Source organism: Condylura cristata, unplaced genomic scaffold, assembly GCF_000260355.1.
Source record: "Condylura cristata isolate star-nosed mole 26May11 unplaced genomic scaffold, ConCri1.0 scaffold00015, whole genome shotgun sequence".
NCBI lineage: Eukaryota > Metazoa > Chordata > Mammalia > Eulipotyphla > Talpidae > Condylura > Condylura cristata.
This window is the reverse complement of record NW_004567116.1, coordinates 41,455,779-41,471,784: the sequence shown is the minus strand read 5'-3', so window position 1 is coordinate 41,471,784 and position 16,006 is coordinate 41,455,779. Positions and strand designations below refer to the sequence as shown.

The window sequence follows — 16,006 nt, the reverse complement described above, 5'->3', positions numbered from 1 at the left end:
AGATGAAAAAAAAAAATGTACAAAATGATGTAAGAATAAACTGTTAAAAATAAAAAATAATGTGATCTCATTCATTTCCATAAATGTTAATATCACCCAAATTTTTAACTTCAACACAGGTGCCTCAATATTGCCCCAGACCTACATATCTCATCACCTGTCTACACCAGTCTTGGAAGTTCTCCCTGGTCTCTCAGACACATCTATAAGTGAATTCTTGTTTTCTCAGCCTTATTATCTCCCCTAACACACACACACACACACACACAACCACACATCCCTTAGATCTACTCTTCTCTAATTCCTCCCTTCAGTCTTTACAACTCAGCAAAAGCCATAAACTTGGTAGTTATTCAGATTTTCCCTTTCCTTTGCCCTCCCACTTTCAATCAATCAGCAAACTGCCTTGACTAACTTTACTCTGTATTGTTTCCAAGTTTCCTTTCTTTCATCTGGACTACTGCAGAAGTCTTTAATTGGTCTTCCTGCTTCTTCTGTCGCTGCTTTTCTGATTTAATCCTCATATAGCAATCAGAATTGTTTAAAGAGCATATGTGATCATGTAACTTCTGTACCAAAAACCTGCTACCTTATCTTAGAAATCTTTCATGATGTGGCCCTTGACTATTTCTATAAACTCATGTCTGTCTAAATTGCTACAGTTTGAACTTTAAAACAGGCAAGGGCTATTAGCTTTCTGTCTTCTGTGCTTGGCAAAATGCCTTATACATAGAAGCCACTTGAAAATGACAACTCTCGTTTGTTACTCATTCAATCACATGAAACAGGCATTACTGTTCCCATTTGTTAGATGAGGAAACCAAGGGTGGTAGGTTAAAGAGCTTTCTTAAGACCCTAAGTCAGTGTTCTTTCTACTACAGCTTCTTAAAGTGAAAGGTGCATATAAATGACCCCACAAAACTTGCATACTAAGTAAGCACTCAACCTCAACTTATTGGGTAAGAAATTACTATGCATTCTGAAAACCATGACAATAGCAGAGAAGGCCTATTCCCTAAGTCCCACAGTTTCTCCTGTTGTAAATCTTTTATTAAAGTTTTTCTTTTTTTTTGAATCAATTAACATAAGCTTTTTATGGTGAAGGGAGAAGAGTAAAAAAAAATGAAATAATCTATGGGGCCTTCCTGGTGGCACAATAGGTTAAAGCACAGTACTATGAAGCTATCCACAGCCATGCAGCAGGAACTCGATCACCAGACAGGGCAATGGCAGCTAAGGAGGCAGCAGAAAAGTCCTTATCATCCTGGCCCTGTACCCTAACAGTTTGGTTTTGGAACTATTTCCTAAATTGCTAACTCTGGTCAGAAGATCCTTCATTTTTAATTATTCTCTTCTTCAGAATTTCTGGCATCTGAAAGAATGAATATCTGCAGACAGGGTGATGTAACTGTGTAGTAAAAACTAGTACTATTTTTATTATCTACACATTTAAGAGGTACCCAGTGAGCGGTTACTTTCTAGTACTGTTCCAAGACATCATCTATCCTGATAATCCTCACCCTACAACTGAAGGGCTGCAGAACAGGAAATCGGAATGAACATTACCCTTAATCTTAGCTTCTGCCTTCTGAAAGCCCTGAACACAATTGCGTCTCCTGACGCCTTGTGCAAGCAATCGGAATTAACCAACAATAGGAAGTGGAGAATTCTTTCAAATGCATCTGCTTGGATAATGAATGAAATATAAGCAATTCTATTTCATGGCTGATAAGCGTGATGAACAGGCCCGGATGAGCTGCGTACAGGTGAACCCACGCCAACTTCCGACCTACAGATGAGTGTGGTCTACTTCCTGTGCAATCTCACGCAAGCAGCTCCTCTGATTTTCTCTTTTGTAGCAAAGAGAACGTATTGCTTCCTGTCCTTTTTCCCTCACAGAGTTGATGTGACTACGGGGAAATCGGACGTTGCGGAGGACGCTTCTTTACTCAATGCTTGGAGTCTTACCTATGCCCAGGGAGTGGGGAAGGGGTGTCACATGACAAACGCCGGCTTTCCTCTCAGTTCCCCACGAGCTCGGTCTAGAATGTCTCGTCTCTATGGTGGGTGCGCGTTGATTCCGGCGCGGCCTAAGTTGCTCTTCCGGGGTAAGTACAAGGACTTCCGGGGCGGGGCGGAGTGAGGTGGGTTTGTTGGGCTGTAGCTGCCTGCCAGCCCGGTCTTTCCCGGCTGCCGGCAGCAATGAGCTTCCTCAAAAGTTTCCCGCCTCCGGGGTCGCCGGAGGGACTCCGGCAGCAGCAGCCGGACACCGAAGCGGTGCTGAATGGGAAGGGCCTCGGCACCGGCACCCTTTACATCGCTGAAAGGTAGGCACGCCGTTCGTGAGCGCTGGCCTCCTGCACGTCGCCTTCCTCCCGCTGGCGCAGGCGGTGGCTGCCGCCGGACGAGACCATCACCTCGGGGGCCGTGGACCTGGGGTTGGGAGCGCGTGCTCCTTGTCGCCTACGGGATGCCTCTGCTGGGCGGAGGCTCGATTGTTCTAGCGTTCTCCTCTCGGAGGCTTCCTTTCTCTGTTAACACCAAGTTCTCACGGATTCTGCTTGTCTCTCGTTTACCAGAGATCTGGCACGTGATTGGCTTCTTTAGTCAAGACTTCTTTTAAGGGTTTTGCGTTTCAGATCCTGAGTTAGGGTCATCGAGGTGCCTATCTTTTCCAATGACAGGTGCGGGAGGTGATGTCTGGAAGGGACAGACGTGTAGGTTGAAAGCTGATGGTGTAGGATCTTGAAAGTTTGGTTAAGGATTATGGGTGAGGTTGGAAAGAGGAACACTCTCAAACTCACGCTTGCTGGAGTTATTTCCAGAGTGGCCTGACTCACATTTCGCATTTCTGAAACCCGTTTCTGATCCTAGGAGGAATTAGCCTTACGGACCATTTTTCACAGTCGAATAGAATGCCTTAACGGTTGCCATTATAGAACTGAAGTCCATGTTATCTGGACACGTGGTCCCATTCATGAAGCCAACATTAACACGTTGAATCCTTCCTGTCTTTCAGATTTCTTTGACATCCCCTTCTGCTGCATCGACTTGGTCTACAGCCAGAAACACATTCTTTTCTTTTTAAGAGCTCATGTGATTACATTGGGCCTAGACACAGTCCATAATAAGCTCCCTATCTTAATGTCAGCTGATTAGAATTACACCCACAAAGCCCCTTTTTTCCATATAATATAATATATTCATAGATTTGACACTAGGAAATGAAGGGGTGGGGGAAAACTCTGCCTACCACAGAGTGCAGGACACCAAAAAACAGGGAAGAAAGAAAAGTTTGGTTTACCCCTAAACATTGAAACGTTGAAAAACTTAGGCATTTGGTCATCCAAACATTGAAAGCTTAGGCTTTGGTCAGCACCCAAAATGAGAAATACAGAAGGGCAGGAGAGCAAGTATGGAGGAAGGTGCAGGTAATAAGTTGGGTTTGCACATGTGTGGATAAATTGGATATCTGAGTGTATCATTAGTGTAAGTGTTAGTATGTAGTCAGGGGAATAGATTGGATACTCCAAAAGAGAAAGAGTGCAAAGGATAGACCCTTGGAGGCATACACGGAGAGGTATGTTGTGAAAGAAGGGACTTTTGAGAAAAGGGAAGGGAGGAACAATTAAATATAAATTAATCAAATGTAAAAAGCATATATTGGTGGTCTCAGTAGAGCAGTTTATTTTAATTGATAGAGAGTGGAGCACAGATCCCCTTTTATGGCCTCTCGGTATAATAGCTCTCCTTTTGGGATAAAGTCTTTATTTTTTCATTTTGAGAAATTTTGAACCCAGAGAAAGTTGCAAGTGTTGCTAATATATATAGCATCTTAACAAAGATTCCCACTTGTTAATAATTTGCTGCCTTAATAACGTTCTTTGTTTTTCTAAGTTATTTTACAGTTGTCAGACATTTTACACTCTTTTCTGTAAATATTTCAGTATGTATCTCCTAAGCATCTTTATAATTACAGTGCAGATGGCACAGTCAGGAAGTACGTACTTCTTTTAAGTTATAATTGTGTAAAATCATTTCACCTTTTCACTAACAAAATCTCTCTTTTTTTTTAATGATTTACCTATTTATGCTTACAGAACTGGGGTACCAGCCAGAGTTACAGGGGTGAGAGGATTCACCAGGTACAGAGTGGGGCACAGAACAGGCAGATATACTGAAATACACTGGTGAGGGGAATAGTGGGCAGGTCTGGAGAGGTCTGCCATGCCTTGTGGGCCACCCCCGATGACCCAAGATCGGACTCTTGCTCAGTGGCTGCAACAGCCTGATAGTGCAGAGTTTTAACCTGTCACGACACCAGGGAGGGCCCTCTCTTACCTTTTTCAAGAAAAAATATTTTACAAAATATACCAAAAAAATGAATATGTATGGCTAAAAGAATTATAATCACATTAGCACCTCTGTACCCACCATCCAGCATAACAGTAGAATATTAGCAGTACTTTAGATACCTCTGTTCATTTCTTTTTATTCACTGGTAATTTCACTTCCTTGGTCTATTTGCCTTTATTGTTAATTTCCATCTGGCATTTCTAAGTCTTGGGAGAATCAAGGTCTCAACAAACTGGAAAGACTTCTTAGAAGATGTAATAAATGAAGATTAACAGTTAGCCAGGTGAATGAAATGAAGTAAAGGGAAAGTGTTCCAGATAAAGGAGAAAGATGCTACTAGACAAGGTTGAGAAACAGTACTAAGCCAGCATGCGTGTGTGCAACACATGTGTACATACATGTACATATGTATGTATATACATGTAAAACACAACCTAGTAATTCTTAATCTTAGTGGATGAGGGACAAGGAATGGAAATATAGAGCTGGAGGAGGAGAGAGCCACATCATGAACTTGGCTTATAACCTTTTGGTCTTGGGGAAACTTTTAGAATTTTAGTAAAAGAGGGACAGAGTTCAATTTGATTTTGTTTCTCATTCTCATACCTATTTTTAGAGGTTAGGTGTTACTGGAAGTTTGACTTGACACAATCATTCAAAATAAAACAGACATGAATCACTCAAAATAATATCAATTGATAGAAGTAAAATAAGATAGGAAATTTTAATTTATAAGTAATGTTTTTTGTATCTTATTCCAAAAATAATTTTAAGCCAAAGGATTAAGCCAACCCACATTCACAACCCCTCTTACTTTCCTGTCATCCTTATCTTACGTTCATCCCCCTCCAGGAATACTGGATACATTTCTCTACATGCTTATTCATTTTGTAATTCTTGTTTTTCCCTTTTGTAACTTGGTTTCTTTGGCACTAGCAATAGTTAATTAGATTTTCTAGAACCAAAAATGTATTTAAAAAGTAAAAGCCAGAACTTTATCAGAGTAAATGTTACCTTTCAGTTGAATTTGCTTCTGTTTTATAGAGTAATAATCCATTTCCATGTATAAATTATGAGAACTCCATAAGAAATGCCATATTGAGGCAGGAACTGCACAGCAGTTATGTACTTTCAAAAATGAAGGCCACAGTTTAATAGGTACCGAGTCTATGTTTGTATTTCAGTTTTTCCATCTCTTAATTGAAACATTTAAGGAGCATTTTGTGGCTTTGGATATTTGAAATATGTGGGATACCCATATTTGGAATGGTTCTTTCTGAATTGTTATGGTGAGAAAAAGGAATTTATTTGCTTAAAATAATAACATTTTAATAAGGGATCGGTGGTACTTCTGTGACCTAAGTACTGTTTCATCTTCATAATAAGGGGATAGCAGTGGGCAGGAATGGCTTATATGGTACACGTAATCTAATTTATAATGAGAAAATCTGGTCCTTTGGAACCAATGGGATGAGTCATTCCGGAAAGTTATTTCAGAGCTTTTACCACTTTAAGCCTCCCAGAATTTCTTTTCTGTTTTAAATAATTTTGAATGGAAATCTTTCCAAATGACCGTGTGTATTTTCTTGCTTTGCTTTTTTAAGTGTACGATTCATTATTTTTTCAGTATGTTTACAGAGTTCTATAATTTTCACCACAATCTAATTCTGCCTTTGCTTTTAATAAATGAGAGGCAGGTGTCACACATTTGCCTTGTGCTGTTACACTTGATTTCCTTTAGGCAGATTGAGGTGTAAAGTTTAACCTCTTCTTTAAGTATGAATAATCTCAGACTGCTACACTGTCTTTGTTCCTGTACAAGGGAGACATAGGTTCTATTGTTTTTTATTTTGCTTGCTTAGAATTTAGTCAGATTGGCTTGTTAAAATTGTTTAGGAAATAGAATGATACAGGGGTCCTGTTGCATTAATTTTCATAACAGTGGGATAATTCACAGGCACACAGTTTGCCAATTTAAAGTGTTCGATTACATGTTTTTTCAGTGTACTTACAGAATGGTGCAACCATCATCTCAGTTTTAGAATATATTCATCATCCCCCTTTCCCCCAAAGAAACTTGTCACCATTAGCATTTACATTGTTTTCCTCTGGCCCTAAGCAACCACAATATATTACATTAACTTTATTGCACTTTATTGCATTAGAATCTCTTTTGTGACTTCTTAGGGTCTTTTGCTACTTCCCCCCTCACCCCCTCTTTTTTTTTTTTTTTCAATTCTAGGTGGGTGAAATATTATTTAAAAAATTAACCACCCCTACTTAAAACTCAACATGCTGATTCTGATGATGTGTCTCCTTTGTTAAATCAATAAAATACTTGCATTTGACAACTGAGAGAATACTAGACTTATCTGTGACTTTGTCTCAAAATTGCAGAATAAATGGAAAGCTTCAGAATAAATTAAAAGCTTCATACAAAGTATCTTTTAATGTAATGGTTATTTTCTAACTTACAAGTATGATTTTGTGTGTGTACCATTTAACATAGGATTAGTGGGGAAATTTGTTTGCTTCCCAAGTACTCAGTGCATACTTAGATGCTGAACATTATACTATGGTTTTGAAGAAGGTTTAATAAAGGAGTATGACAGATTCTCTTGTCAGTTTACATTCTCAGGGTACATAGATTCACTATCAGACTTAAGTACTGAATAGCATATAAAAAGAAAAGATCATTATGTAGTGGACTGATTGGAGGGAGGACCCATAGAGGAACTAGGACTTAGCCAAATGAAGAGGTCTTGCAAAAGTAAGGCAAAGCATCTTCTTTATTCCGAGACATTCCAAATAAGAGTAAACATACAAAAGGCATAGAATCATAAATATGACCCAAGAAAAATTGTGTTTCAGATTTATTTGAATTTTTGCCAGAGGAAAAGGCTACAACAGCATTCCTGTTGCTGAATCTTCTTATTTTAGGAATATTCTAAAGAGTGCATTTAAATTTATTAGTGTATGAGTATGTCCAAGATGAACTTTTATAAATATCATGGTATTTAATTAAACTTAATTTCTTAAAATTATCTACTTAAAACATGTTTTTCAGCCGCCTGTCTTGGTTAGATGGTTCTGGATTAGGATTCTCACTGGAATATCCCACAATTAGTTTGCATGCTGTGTCCAGAGACCTAAATGCCTATCCACGAGAGCATTTGTATGTTATGGTAAATGCCAAATTTGGAGGTATGTATGGTGTATTTTAATCTTGAATTTCATTTGGTAGTATATGTTAAAGAGTGGTCTTTGTAATAGTTTATTAAGATTTCAACACAGTAAAATAATTGGAATACTGCCTTTTATTTTCTATATATTTATACATATTGAGTTACTGTGGATTTATATTTCTAGCCTTTTTGAATTTTATTTCTATTTAAATCAATAGAAAAAAATAGCTGAGGTGACATCGGTGTACAGCACTGTATGTGACCTCAGATGTGTGTCACCTCACCAGATCTACCAGTAGGGAACCCAGTCGTCACCGTGGTCTGTTGTGCCCTCTCCTCACTTTGTGTCCTTCACATCCCCTCCCCCTTTTGTAGCTTCAGTTCTATAGTCAGATTTCTAGGGTTTGTCATTGGTTTGTTGTTGTCTGACTCTATTTCTCTGTATTTTACATATAACTGCAACCATCTAGTATTTGTCATTCTCCTGACTTACTGCAATATTGTTATCCCCTCAAGTCTCATTCGTGTTTCAAGTTTTTTTAATAGCTAAGTGGTAGTCCGTTGTGTATATATACCACATCTTCATTTACTGTTTGTCCTTGACTAAGTGGGTTGTTTCCAAACTTGGCTATTTTAACGGCCAATGAACAGAGAAGTGCTTATATCCCTTCAAATTGTGTTTTTGTATTCTTTGAATGGATACTTAGGAGTGGAGTTGCTAGAAGGTACCTTAGATTTACTTTCAATATTTTGAGAACCTGCCATACTGATTTCCCAGGGGGCTGAACCCAGTCTGCATTCTCTACATCCTCTCCAATACTTGTTTCTGTCCTTTTGTTAATGGCATTTCTTTAAGGCTTTGGTTTGCATTTCTATAACAATAATTGATTGATGAGCCTCCCCCCCACCCCATCCCCAGCCTATTGGAAGTCTAAATCTTTTTAAACAAGTATCTATTTAGCTCTTCTGCTAGATAATGCTAAATAGGTTTTTGAATGGGTTATTTTGTCTTATTGATTTATTTGAGTTTTTGAATATCAGCCCATTGAATACACAATGGTACTTATATTTTTTTCCTTTATATTGAGGTAATATTAGTTTCCACACTGTACAGATCTCAGATGTACATTTTCTCACCTAAGTAACTATATCACATCGCTATTGTTTCTAATAGTTCCTTTCAGTGTTTCAGTGTGCAGAAACTTTTTAGTTTGTTGTAGTCCCAGTTTATTTTTCTTTCGTTTCCCTTACTGCTGGAGTTAATTCCCAAAGACATCCCTGAAGCCAATATTGTGGAGTGTTTTGCCTGTGTTTTCTTTTATGTATTTTATGGTCTCCCATCTTATAGCCAGGTCTTTAATCCATTTAGATTAATTTTTGTGTGTTTTATGAGATAACAGTCTAGTTTCATTCTCTTGCATGTTGCCCACTTTTCTCAGCATCATTTATTGAAGACTTTTCTTTCTTTATTCTATACTCTTGGCTCCCTTGTTATATATTAACTGTCCCAAAAAGTGTGGGTTTATTTCTGGTCTCTTCGTTTTATTTCCCCACCACAGTGTTTTGAAACTAACTTTCTAGTGTAGTTTGAAGTCTGGGAACTGGTACCCCGTTCTTTTTTTTGTCAGGATTGTTTTGGCTACTTGGGGTCTTTTGTGGTTCCATATAGATTTTAGTAATGACTGTTCTGTTTCTTGGAAGAATGCTGTTGACATTTTCATAGTGTAAGGGGTAAAGGATGTCCTGAATGAACTCTACAGATACAGGTTTTATGGACTCCCACCCCAGACACTGGAACTACAAATCCCATCAGTACCAAAGAGAAGCATGCTGGGACCTGAGGGTGGGTTTAACAGCCAGATTTGCATATCAAACCAGACATGTGGGCTTCAGGGGTCTCTTGGCTTCATGACACTCTTGCGGTTGGTTTCTTCACCGGCTTCCAGCATGCGTTGGGGTTCCAGGTCAGCAGAACTGGTAGGACGTATTAATTTATCTCTCTCTTTCTCTGAGTTATTCATTTCCCTTGTAAATAAACCCAATATTAACTTCTTTGTGTGGGTTTACAGTTGTGTGGACCTACGGGTGAGGACCCACAATCAGGCAACCTCATTCACATTGGCTTGCCCTGCAACAGTTTGGCACCCAGCATGGTCAACCTAGTTACACCCATGGCTGACCAGCCCAAAGTACCTTCCCTTGTGCTGGCCACCATAAGAGCATTAGGTCTACAGGACACATAGAATCTTTGTTTCAGGTCTTGAGACATTTGTTTTGTTTTGTTCTTTCCTTGTGTTCAGTTCGCACTTGTGGGTGTGTTTTAGCCTAAACATGGCCTCAAATTTGTGTTTAAGTAGCTTTATCCCTAGCTTGAGTTCTTTGTTTTCTTTTGGCCTTAAGGTTAAAATATCACCACCAGTTTTATAAACAAATAATTTGGTAAAAAGCCATCCCTACTTTACAATCCTTACTTCTGGGTGTCTTTTTGGTACTATGTGTCAGTGTCACTTGCTACATTCTTGTTTCTGTAAGAGGTGGATTCTCTACTTGGGTTGCCCTGTAACTGTAGGATTGCATTGGATTTTTTGTATATTGCTTTGGGTAAGATGGCCATTTTCATAATGTTTAGTCCTCCTATCCTTGAGCAGGGAGTATCTTTCCATTTCTTTGTGTCTTCTATTTCTTTTACAGATTTACTTATGTGTACAGGTCATAGGTATGTGTGGGGTGTGTATGTATGAGAGAGAGTGGGGCGCAGAATAGGTAGATTGATGAAGTACACTCCTGAGGGGAGCAGTGGGTGAGACAGGAGACGTCTGCCAGGCCATGTGGGTCAGTTCCGTAGCCTGGGATGAAACTTTTGGCTGAAGCAGCCTTGGCTAGCTTAAGAAATGTTGTGCTTTAACCTGTTGCGCCACCAGGGAGTGCCCTTCCTAAGATTTTTTTGAGGACAGGAGAGGTCTGCTGCACCATGTGGGTCAGCTCACTGGCCAGGAATTGAACTTATGCTGCAGTGGCCGCTGATAGTTTCATAGTGCTGAGACTTAACCCCTGCACCACCAAGTAGCCACTCCTCCAAGTCTCCCCCCGCCCCAACACACACACCTTTTTTTGTCTTGGAATCCTTGGTAGTATCACTACTTCATATTTCTCTCTCTTCTTCCTGGATCCTTTGTGCATTAATATCTTTGAGTGTGTGCATATGATATGTGTGTGTGTAGAACTGGGTGGTGGTGGGTAATGAGAGGATTCATCAGAAACAGCGGGGAGCAGAATAGGAAGATTTACTGAAATACATTGCTTAAAGGGACCAGGGGGCAAAATAGGAAGGTCTACTAAGACATGTGTGGGTTAGCTCCTTGATCTGGGATTGAACTCAGGCCTTAGCAGTGATAACGCTGAGACTTAGGCCACCAGGGCGGTGCCACTAATGTCTGGATGTACACTGATTCTTCTACCACTTGCTCTGAGATTTTTTTTTTTCTCATCTTAAGCTTTTTACTCTCTGAACCTGTTTTTTTTTTTTTTTAAACTTGAAAATATTTTCTGCTTACTGATACCCCAATTATTCACTTTATTATTCAGTGACCTCCTAAGGGGGTGGTGGGGGTGCGGTGAAAGCTCCTCAGTGCCTCCACACTTGTTCCCCTTAGTCAGAGGTATAATAGTGCAATACTATTTAGCTCTCGCATCCCAGGGTCCCTGGCTCTACAGCTGGCACCTCTGCTGTCAGTGCCCTATCCCAGTGCTACAGCCTCTAGATGTTTCTCTCTGTGACTCTCTTTTCTGTCTTTGTTACATTCTGTGTTGATAGCCAATCGCCAAGGGGTGTTCCTGTTTTGACCTGTGCCACAGGACTGTCGGGGTGGTGTCTGTCTAGTTACTGGTAGCTGATCTTGGAGCAAAACTAGATTCGCCTCTGATTCTATCTTCGTCAGGCCTCAAAGCCACATCCAGTAATTATTAACATTTTTTTAATGGTAACTTTAACATAGAAAACAATAATTTGTTTTCAGTATTACTGGTTTTGAAGTGTTTTGATGTTTTGGGAGTCTATTTAAGAATTATGTCGACTTATTTAATTATGAAACAATTCAGACACCTAATAGCACAGAGTAATAAATTTCCATTATTCAATATCTAGCATGAATTCTAATATTTTTTACAATTACCTAGAAAGCTGTGTCTATATTCTCCTTTTTGTACCCCTCCCATTTAATTTTCCTACTTTTTTTTGAATGAATCTTTTATTTTTTAAAGATTTATTTATTGATTAACATACAGAACTGGGGTACAGGCCAGAAGTGCAGGGGTGGTGAGAGGATTCACCAGAGACAGAGTGGGGAGCAGAGTAGGCAGATCAACGAAGTACACTGCTGAGGGGAGCAGCGGGTCGGTCAGGAGAGGTCTGCCATGCCATGTGGGTCACCTCCGGGGCAGGGATCAAACTCACACTGAAGCAACTGCAGCTGATTTGCAATGCTGCATCTTAACCTGTTGCGCCACTAGGGAGGGCCTTTCCTGTTTTTATCCAAAGTTAAACATTCTAAAGATGGTGTGTGTGTGTACCATAATGAGTGCAAATATTTTGTTTTGTTTGTAAGTGGTTATTTGTATATTCTGCAGTTGGCAGATCTACTTATTAATTATACTTTTAAATCTGATCATTAAGTCATATTCACATCTAGCTGCTGTGTATTTATAAAATAATATGACAAGGCTATAGGTTACTTATTTTCCTTCCCCCCCCCCCTTATTTTCACTAGTATATGTGGTACTTTAAAAACGTTCAGACTCCTTGTGTACAGAATATATACTTAGGTGAGGAATGCTGGGTAGTAGGATATATATATCTCCATAGTGGTTGTAGTAGTTTCCACTTCTACCAACAGCTTGAGTTAGTTCTCTTTATGGAATAGTATATATTTTTCCTTTTCTATAAACTTGCCTAATTTATTTGTTGGGACGGTTAGTTATTATGGCCTTTTTTTTCTCATTTGTCGTTTCTCATGTATCATGTGAGTGGTTTGTAAACTGCTCCTGAATCTTCTGTTTCAGGGTGAAAGATAACAGAAGCAGGTGCCCTGACTGTTTTCTTACCCCCACCTTGACCCTATGGGGCTTGAAATTCCAGGGCTCTGAGTGAATAGACCAGAGGCAGTATCTTTTTTGTTCTAAAAAAAAAAAAAAGTCTTTTTTATCTCTAAAATAAGCATGTTTTTACAGTTGAGGTGAAAATTGAATTGTAGTATCTACATATGTCAATGAACACCCTTTAGAAAATTCTTTTAAACTTTTAAAAAATATGTAAATAGCATCATTAAAAGGTTATTTTTATTTTTATTACTTTTCTAGAAGAATCAAAAGAATCTGTTGCAGATGAAGAAGAGGAAGACAGTGATGATGATGATGACATTGAACCTATTGCTGAATTTAGATTTGTGCCTAGTGATAAGTCAGCATGTGAGTGTCCTAGAATTCATTCCTTTTTATGCATCAAAAATTCCCCCATTGACAAATACATGCTTACCTTTACCCTCATTTCTTCCATTCTATTTCTTTTCTTTACTTTAGCATCTGTAATATTACTGAACACCAGATATCTATGATTATCAGATTGTTTATGTAGTGAGAGTATGGCAGACATGTTATTTGGTATGTTTTATAAGTGGAGGAATCTGGTTATACTTACTGATTTGATGTAATTGACTCAGTATTAATGAATCAAAGGAGGCAAGGCATTTCCAAAGTAGAAGATGTCAGGGTCACTAGGAAGAGCCCTATCAGCAGGGAGGGCCTTCTCTCTAACCAGAACTCTTACTTTTGTTCTTAGAAAATCCAGTGAGGCATGAAGAGGTCATTAAATGAGCTCTTAATTATTTTTAAGATTTATTTTTATTATACATACAAGAACTGGAATGTAGGCTAATGGTGTTGGAGTAAAAGGATGCACCAGAGAGTTGGTAGCAGAACAGGTGGATTTACTGAAATACAATGCTGAGGGGTGCAGTGGCAAGACAGGAAAGGTCTCTTGTACCATACGTGTGTTAGCTTCCTGGCTGGGGATTTAACTCGCATTGCAGTGGCTGGCGACAGCTTGATAACACAGACTTTAGCCCTTACACATCAGGGAGGCCCTGTCTTAATTTTTGGGATGTGCCCATTGCCATCCTGTATTTTTATTATTTTTTTAAGATTTATTTATTTATACAGAACTGGGGTACAGGCAAGAGATGTGGAGGGTGAAAGGATTCACCAGGAACAGAGTGGGGAGTAGAACAGGCAGATCGACGAAGTACACTGCTGAGGGGAGCAGCGGGCGGGTCAGGAGAGGTCTGCCACGCCATGTGGATCTCTTCCTGGGCAGGCGGGGATCGAACTCATGTGAAAGTGGCTTAAGCTTCTTAGTGCAGTGCTTTAACCCGCTGCGCCACCAGGGAGGGCCCACCATCCAGTATTTTTAGTGTTGATCCTACTTGGAATTTGGCAGGTTTTACAACTGTTATCTACCTGTTAAACTTATTTGCACTGGTGATTATTGTGTTAAATTTTTTATTGTACATTGACCAAAAAAAATTCTAGTTTCAGTTTAATTTCTTTGTTCAGTGGAGGCACTGTTTACTGCAATGTGTGAATGCCAAGCTTTGCATCCAGATCCTGAGGATGAAGATTCAGATGATTATGATGGAGAAGAATATGACGTGGAAGCACATGGTTAGTAAAATGGATTTTTAAACTCTGTGTGTGTGTGTGTGTGTGTGTGTGTGTGTGTGTGTGTTTTAGTCATTTATTTGAAGTAAGGGCTATAATTTAGTTCTTTATGTCCCTATAAAGTATCTATATGGTATAGTTATTAATAAAAGTGAATGGCACAATTCATGTCTACACCAAAATTAGGACTTTCCAAGCTTCAGGTTAAAATTAGAAATTATTGAGGGCAGAAAATGGGTGGAGATAATAGAAGGAAAGAAAATGTTACATGGACAAGTAGGTAGGCAGGTGACTCTTAAATGAGAGCAGCTACTGCTGAGAACGAGCCTCTCTTCCTTCACCACTTGACCTGCATTATCCACAGCATTATTTAACATATTTCTTCAAGTAAATCACTGCCAAAGTCATTTATTTTTCAGAGAGAATTTCCCCTTGTCTCTCCAACCCAGAATGCAGTCATTAACCTGCTGGGATTGCATAGTTTGAGGTGCATGTCTGCTGTTCTCTTTTCTTTCTCAGTAATCTTCTATGCATCAGTCTCACTGCCCAGTGCCCTTTCTTCCATATGTACTCACTTGCTGGCCTGAGATTCTTTATATATCCAAGTGTGTCATCTAAATTCTCATCCTTGCTGAGATTTTGACATAATTTTTATTTCATCCTGTTTGTATATTCTAGGATTTATGATTTTTTTTTTTTTAAAGATTTTTTCATTTATGCATACAGAACTGGGGTATACAGGCCAGAGATGCGGAGGGTGAGAGGATTCACCAGGGACAGAGTGGGGAGCAGAGCAGGGAGATCGAGAAAGTACACTGCTGAGGGGAGCAGCGGGCAGGTCAGGAGAGGTCTTCCGTGCCATGTGGATCTCCTCCGGGGCAGGCAGGGATCGAACTCGTGGAAGTGGCTTAAATTTCTTAGTGCTGTGCTTTAACCTGCTGCGCCACCAGGGAGGGCCCAGGATTTATGATTTTTTAAAAGGAGCACATATTTTAATCAGGAAAGACTTGTCAGTGCAAATTAATTTACACTCGACTGTCAAGTTTTCCACTTCTGGCTACTGTAAACTCCCTGACCACAGGAACACCTTGTTTTCCTTCTGGTCCTTGTATATGTGTCTGCTAATTGCTATTTACTGGTTCATTATTTCTTGGAATTCCTTCTCATCCTAGAAGATACGGACATTTTCTTTGTTATTTCTGTCTTCAATAGATGCTTGTTACATGAATGCTTATTATATGAGTATTGAGAATTTTTCTTGCAACCTGTTTTACTTATTTTATACTGATTACTCAGTTCCCCCTCCCCCATTACTTTATAATAGCTTAATAGCTTTTCATTTGTTTAGAACAAGGGCAGGGGGACATCCCTACATTTTACACCTATGAAGAAGGATTGTCCCATTTAACAGCAGAAGGCCAAGCCACATTGGAGAGATTAGAAGGAATGCTTTCTCAGTCTGTAAGTAGCCAGTATAACATGGCTGGAGTCCGGACAGAAGATTCATTAAGAGATTTTGAAGGTAAGTATCCTTCTTTTTCTTCAGTATAAATAGTTAGGTGATCATCAGGGCAACAAGAGTAGTTGAAGAAACCTGCATACAGGTTTAGAGGTTCTAAAAGTTTAGAGAAACTCAGAATTAACTATAGTTTGGAAAGCAAAAGTAAAATTATGTAGAATATAATTCTTATGTCTTTTTTTAAAGTTTTTTTTTTTCCCATATCACAAAGATAGTGTGCAAGTCCAAAATCTTT

At 39.2% G+C, this 16,006-nt stretch overlaps 1 protein-coding gene across 1 annotated transcript in view; it reads left to right on the top strand.

Annotated features, from left to right (window-relative positions):
• The first annotated feature begins 2,156 nt into the window (after nucleotides 1-2,156).
• The window catches only part of CLNS1A (chloride channel, nucleotide-sensitive, 1A), a 22,446-nt gene continuing 8,596 nt past the window's right edge, over nucleotides 2,157-16,006 (top strand). The window contains exons 1-5 of the mRNA XM_004683234.2: nucleotides 2,157-2,327; nucleotides 7,424-7,560; nucleotides 12,897-13,004; nucleotides 14,148-14,255; nucleotides 15,601-15,774. Of these exons, the coding sequence (XP_004683291.1) occupies nucleotides 2,203-2,327; nucleotides 7,424-7,560; nucleotides 12,897-13,004; nucleotides 14,148-14,255; nucleotides 15,601-15,774 (652 nt within the window). The 5' untranslated portion in view covers nucleotides 2,157-2,202. The remainder of the gene's footprint in view (nucleotides 2,328-7,423; nucleotides 7,561-12,896; nucleotides 13,005-14,147; nucleotides 14,256-15,600; nucleotides 15,775-16,006) is intronic.